At 40.4% G+C, this 6,935-nt stretch overlaps 1 protein-coding gene across 1 annotated transcript in view; it reads left to right on the top strand.

Annotated features, from left to right (window-relative positions):
• Positions 1-6,935, top strand: part of USP24 (ubiquitin specific peptidase 24) — a 96,107-nt gene that overhangs the window by 24,750 nt on the left and 64,422 nt on the right. The window contains exons 5-10 of the mRNA XM_014520902.2: positions 810-953; positions 1,766-1,888; positions 2,760-2,795; positions 3,411-3,476; positions 5,188-5,253; positions 6,417-6,491. Coding sequence (XP_014376388.2) covers positions 810-953; positions 1,766-1,888; positions 2,760-2,795; positions 3,411-3,476; positions 5,188-5,253; positions 6,417-6,491 — 510 coding nt within the window. The remainder of the gene's footprint in view (positions 1-809; positions 954-1,765; positions 1,889-2,759; positions 2,796-3,410; positions 3,477-5,187; positions 5,254-6,416; positions 6,492-6,935) is intronic.

The raw sequence follows: 6,935 nt of genomic DNA, 5'->3' as shown, positions 1-6,935 counted from the left end.
TCAAAGCGGGTGCTGGCATTACTGGGAGGATGCCGCATCCACCCCAAATTTCGCTGCCAGTCCATTCCCAGCACCGCCACTGCCAACTGCCTGGCGCAGCCCCAGCTCTTCCCAGTGCATAGGTGGAGGCAGGGCGTTGAGCTGGGGCTGTGCCAGGTGGCTGGTGGCAGCACTGGGAGTGGAGCAGTGGTGAAATATGGGGTGGATGCAGCATCCTCCCAGCTCCGCCACCACCCACTCCGAGCCCAGCCCCTGCCGAGAAGAGCCCCGCACAGCCCTAGCTACAGCCTTCCCCACCCCATGCAAATCCAGGGGGCACACGCCCCTCTCCCCTGTGTGCTCCCAGCACCTGCCCCTACCCCCTCCCTCACTGCAGGGGTGTTGATCTGCTCCCCTCTCCCCTTCCATCACACTGGCCGTACCAGCTGGAGGCAGCTCGCCACGCTGCCAGCTCTGTTCCTCACTGCCTGAGTGCTGTGTTATGGCTGTGCGCAGCACAGGCATTTTTCAGCCAAATTACTGGCCCCATCGGGCCGATATCCAATACAGCCTGTTTTCTGTATATCAGTACCGATCCGATATTGGACCGATGTATTGGTGCACCTCTAGTTGGTAGTTGTAAAAACATGTTGCTTTTTCTGCCAAAATGAACTCTAAGCTAATATTTGTGCAAGGGTCAACTACTTCTAAATAATATTTAAAAGTAAGTATTATCCTGAAAATTTATAATCTGACAGTTTGAATTGCTGGTTACTCTTATTTTGTATGGTGTGGTCAAGTTACAAATTAATTTTCTGTTTTTTTGATAGCTCCTGACATCAAGTGCTGTTCATAAATGGGGAACTGAAATCCATGAGGGAATCTACAATATGCTGATGCTGCTAGTTGATTTGGTTGCAGAAAGAGTAAAACAGGACCCAGTTCCTGTTGGGCTTCTGGGTGTGCTTACGATGGTATTTATCTATTTGATTTAGTTTCTTGTAATGACAGTACTATAAATTCATGGTACCTTTTGACTTGCCTGGAAAAATAATGGGCGATACAGGAGTAAATAATATTCATTAGATGTATCCCTAGTTCATAAACAAGCATCCTTAAAATGTGGAAATCTCTAGAAATACATTGTGTACTCACGTGCATATATAGTCCTCAGGAATGTGTGACTTCTAATACTACTGCTACTTCTCACCATATAACTTGTAATTTAATAATCTATAAACTGTGGTAAGATGTTTTGCGTGCCTTGGTTTGTGGGTGTCTAATTTGAGATAACTGAGACACCTGCATTTTACATGGTGAGTGCTTAGCACTTCTGGAGATCCAGTCCATTTCAAGGAATCTAAAGTTCAGCAGTTAACTCATTAACTATTTTTTGAAATCTTACATTGTATTATTGGCTCTAAAAAGACAACATTGTTAAAGAACGAGCGGGCGTCTGGGGAGCAGGGTTTCCTGTGTGGTGATCCTAGCTCTGACACTATTACAGGTATTTTCAAATTACTGTGAGTCTGTCCTCAACCATTAAAATAGAGACAAATATAACTGCCTCACCAGGATGTTTAAAATTGTCCGTATGGCACTCTGAGATACCTCTGTGTCCAGTCCAGTCTAATTAACAATGTTATGGATGATCTAGCTAAATGTTTACCTTTTCACTTGAAATACTTAACTGTCAACAGGAACTATGGTCAGTCCTTTAAGTTAAATATTACTAAAATGGTTTATTCTTGAGAACCGTTCATTGTGCTTGGCTTTTTTCCCCCAGGCATTTAATCCTGACAACGAGTATCATTTCAAGAATCGAATGAAGGTGTGCCAGAGGAATTGGGCAGAAGTCTTTGGGGAAGGAAATATGCATGCTGTCTCGCCCATATCTACTTTCCAGAAGGTGAGTGCGTTTACCTTTTTTTAAATCCTTCTTACAGAACAAACTTTCTTCAAAGCTGAACAGTACAAAGGTTCTACTATAAATATTAATCCAAAGTAAGATGAAGTTAATCTTCAAGAAACCTCAGTGGGTGGGTTTTAAATACAAAAACTGGCTTGTTGTTTAGAAAATCATTAAATGTTTTACCAGTGCTAAGTTTTCCTCGGTGGGACCTGACTCTGGAGTTGGTGTCCTTCACCTATTTCCCTCCCCCCAAACTATTGCTACAACCATACCTAGTAGATCAGTTGCAATTAAAAGACCATCCTTACTTGTACAGTGTGAAATGACCTAGTTCAGGACAAGGCCAAATATATGAGTATCCACATTACAAAATACCATCTTAATTGACCATCTTGTTAGCAGTCTCAGAAGAAGCGTCTCTCTGAAAGGGGCAGTCTTTCAAGTCTGAATGGAGGCATATGGGCAGGGAAGCATTTTGATGCTTGCACTTTGACAGTGGCATGTACATTGGGGAGGTGAACAGGATTCCATTCTTTTCCTAAAAGCAAGTCGGGTCTTGTGAAAACAGAGCTTAAAGTTGAGAGAGCTTCTTTAGTAGTGGTCCACACCGCTGGTAAGGTATAAATAGCTGTTTGTGAGGCACCTGCCACAGAACATACTGTTGTGATAACACATGGTTATTGATGTCAGGTATCATTCAAAAAAGGATTATGCCAACGAAGATGCCCAAAAGCTCCAGGTAATAGCATGTATGGGAAGCAAATTAACCTAGAGCCCTAAATATAATGCAGTTGCCACAGTACTGGTTTAAATTTTGGCATTGTTGCAAATATGTCACTAATTTGTTAACTTTTTTTTAATCGTCTAGGAACCACACGGGTGGCTCGTGGATCTGGTAAACAGAGTAAGTAAACCCAACAGTAAGTGGGAGCCGAAGTACCAATTCTGGCGTCCATTCCTTGATTCTTTATGCTCCTTTGCCTATAGGATGGGCAGCAAGTTTTAAAATTTTAACCCTGCTCTACCTGTCAGATAAAGTGCTTTCCTGGTTGAGTTGCCTCCCTACCTACCTGTGGCCTCATGGCTTGTTCTGCTTAGCTGAGGGCACTGAGAGGGCATCTCTGAGGCTACAATGCCATTCAAAAAGCTGCTGCTGGAGAATAAGGGAATGGGGGGTGGAGGGCTGCCTGTATCTCAGACCATCGTCCTGGGTGCATCTTTCAGTCCTCTTTCTCTTGCCCACCTCTTGCCTCAGGCATGAGACTCCAAAGCTTGCTATTAAACTCAGGATTTGAACATAATTTTATAATGAGAACTCCAGTGAACAGGAGTATTCGGTTAAATGTCCTAGTAAGAGATCCTTGTTCGCATATACTTTGCCTGCCATCTTGAATTCTTATTGCACTGATCACTGGAAAACAAAGCTTTTTATGCTTCAAGTAAAAACTTGGAATACTTGCTTTATTGAATTTTGGAAGGATGGTGTATGCTAATTTACTGCCATTCTACTGTTCTTTAGTTTGCAGAGTTGGGTGGATTTTCAGCAATTCAGTCTAAACTGAACTCAGAAGATATTGAACTTGGGGTAAGTTAATCTTTTGCTATTTTCCTTTTTAAGGTAGTGTTCTATGTATCAAATTGCTACTATCCTGTTCAATAAAACCCACTAGAACTGAGGCAGTACTCCAAAAAGCATGGCAGAAAATAGTTATGCTGTTGAAACGTGTTTTGAGGATCTGAGGAGGTATGAAACTTTCCCAGAGAGGATTTATCACTATTGAGGTGTAACTAGGTTGCAGTTTTATGTCCTGTGTGTTCTCAAGATGTTCCTTTATTTACCTCACAAGTAGCTACGTTTTAATTGCAAGTGAAATTATTCTGTATGTAAATTTTAAGATCTCTAAAGTGTCCATCCTTCTAAATAACCCAAATGTTTAAATTACAGCACCAAAATTAGACCTGATTAATGAATTGCCATATAAACCTTGTGGTATCTTAGCTTCATACAACTGAACTGTTTTTGTACTGAATGTAAGTTAGGAAATTAAAATATATACCAGCTTTAAAATTAAATTGCCATGCCTAAGAACCAAGAACTAAGGGTAATTAGGAAGAGAGAGCTCATTTTAAAGCAGTTTGGAGGGAATGTTGTTTCCTTTGTCAGTGTGCTAATTTTGCCCCTTAAGGAGAGCAAAGTAGTTCATAATCAAGTATGACAGGAGGAAAAGGGAGCTGGCCATGTATTGCTATGGATTTTTTTTCTTTTCTAAAATGACTAGTAACCTGTTGCTTAGGAAACTAATTTTTAGTGTTCACTTAATTTACAGTCTCTTGGTGATAGCAGCCCATTTCTTGCTGCAGGCAGATTGCCTTGTTTGAGGACGAAATAGATCTTGATGTGTCAATGGTTGGAATTCTTATACCAGTAACTTTTTCTCTAAAATCCGTGGATTAAAAAACTTGCCCCCAAAATCCTTGTATGGCTGATCTGTATGTGGAAGATTCTTCCTTGAGTTCTGTGCAGAAAACTACTTTCTATTGCAGGTAGGAGGATTTGTCACAGAACTCCATAAAGGATATAAATTCAGAACCTAAGGAAAGAGTTTTTGCCTTGTGGCTTTCCACAGAACTTTTACTTCTTGTTCTCGGTGCTGTAAAGCAAGCTCTCAAAGCCTTTATTGGCTGTTGCCATGAGCTCACAGACTGACTAATAGATCCATGTGATAATGAAAACCACCATCATTGCTTTTTTGGTCAGCAAGGAAGAGATGCAATGCCATCCTAAAACATACAATTGTTTAAGTTTGGACTGGATGCTGTTGTCATGAGTAGTTAAAGAATCCTTCTCTCGTTGATGTAAGCAAGAGAGTAAAATTGGGCATACAGGATAGACAGACACTAGTAAGCCTGCACCTATATTTTAAAGAATGTTATTACAGCAAAAGCTGTGTTTAACCAGCACTTTATTAGCTGGAAAACTCCATTAACCAGCATCCGAGGGACATGGCAGAAGTGAAACTGGAAGTACCACTTCTGGGTCTTGCCACCACTGCAAGCAGAGTTCTTGCCACTTCTTCGGCCCAGGGCAAAGCAGCCTACACAGGGCCCCCCTCCCTGTCCCCCGGCACACTGACGCCAGGGAGTGCACCAGACAGTGCACATTTGATTAACCGGAATATTTGATTAACTGGCATGCCCCATTCCCGGGGGATGCCGGATAACAGAGCTTTTACTGTATTCCTCCGAAAGAGTCTTTTTTTTTATCTGTCTCTAAGTGTCTCCTATCTTTCTTCCAGGCAGTCTCTGCATTAGTTCAGCCACTCGGAGTGTGTGCAGAGTATCTCAACTCCTCTGTAGTGCAGGTAAAATGTGTCTGTTGTGAGTTCTTCTCAGAAACTCTCAGCAATATTGTTCTCTTGGGTTCTGTATTGACTTCTTTTTTTTATGTTTTAAGTGGATTTCTAAAGTATGGTATCTGAAAGGCATCACAGCCGGTACCTGTTAAGTTTGACGTAGGAATCTCAAAAGTCATGCGGAAGGCTGAATTTAGTTTTTCTGAGATGTATCAAATGGCTGACTGCTTGGTTTTGTCTTTTTCTTTTTTTTAAACACTGAAACATGTCTGGCATTAAGACGCAAAATGTTAGTTAGCTGAATGCCATGTGTTGTCTTAAAAGCAATCTCTAGATTCACTTTCTGCATCTATTATAAGTAGTGCCTTTCAGAAGATATTGCTAACAACCAACCAATTCAGATGTCAGTTATTGAAAGTGAAGAAAGTTTTGAGTTTATCCATGAACAAAGCTGTATGAGAGAGAAGCAGGTGGAGAAACACCTGGGACATAGAGATTGAATATATCATTTCGTAACCAAGACAGTATAAATGCTACTTCTTAATTCAAGCTAGACATGGTAAGAATGAGCTTTTCAATGCAGGTTGAAAACATCAAGTTGATTAAACCAGCGTAAACCAAAGATGAGAAGATAATCTGACTCAGTGGGTACCTTTTGCTTTGGACTCCTAGTTCTTTGCAACTAAGATCTCCAGTTGATATGTTTGAGCTGGAGGTGGACAAATTTTGCTGGAGAGAGAAATCTTTATCAGTGCTAACCTCATACACACTTTTGGTCCCATTTATGGCTGATATATTTGTAACTCTTCATTCATAGAGAAAGCAGGTAGGAAGAAATAGATGGGAAGGTGGCTTTGTTGCACATGTGATAACTGGTGTATGTTGAAAAGCCTAGATCTGTCAGATACTGTCCTGACCCAAGGCAGGACATCATTCAGAACTGACCATTTTATCTTGGACTCTTTAGCTTCATTCTCCGCTCATACTCACTGGATGGTTTATGTGATATTTGTTTTGGCTTATGTATTCAAAGTAATTAATTGTGAACTTTAGTCATTAAGCCTTTTCAGAAAGAAACTTCTATATTTAGTTTCACTGTAACCAGATCTTCCAAGTAACTTAACTGGCTCTACGAAATACAAAATGATTCTTATTTTTCTCAATTTCTTTAGCCCATGCTGGATCCAGTCATTCATAAAATGATTAAATATGTACAAAATGTGGAAGAAAAGGACCTAAAAGACAAGGTAACTTTCTGCTCATCAAGTATGCAATGTGAACTTGTTTGTATATGTTGGAAATGCCGAACAGTAGTCACTTTGAATTAATTTCCCTTGACCAGTATATCCTGACCTGAATTTAGACTGGGAATATATGTAATAGAGTCCTGTGTAATGTGTTGTGTGCACTTACCAAGGCCTACGTAATCTTCAGAAAATCTCAAGTGTCAGATCTCCCTTCCTAAAATCCTTTCCCGTGATAGTTGTAGAACACTCTATTATAAACGCAGTCTTACAAAGTACTAAATGCCTTCTGTTCTAACTTGGCTTTGAGATATTTGATACCCAACAGCATTAGACTCGGTTTAGTTGATTTGCTTTGTATTGGTTGTATCAAATATGCTGTTGCATTTCTTTTCAGAGACAATATCACATTGGTTATTTACAAAACATGATTGATTTTAATTTTTA

This window comes from Alligator sinensis, unplaced genomic scaffold, assembly GCF_000455745.1.
Source record: "Alligator sinensis unplaced genomic scaffold, ASM45574v1 scaffold172_1, whole genome shotgun sequence".
Lineage (NCBI taxonomy): Eukaryota > Metazoa > Chordata > Crocodylia > Alligatoridae > Alligator > Alligator sinensis.
The sequence above is the reverse complement of the archived record's forward strand: the minus strand, read 5'-3'. Positions and strand labels throughout refer to the sequence as shown.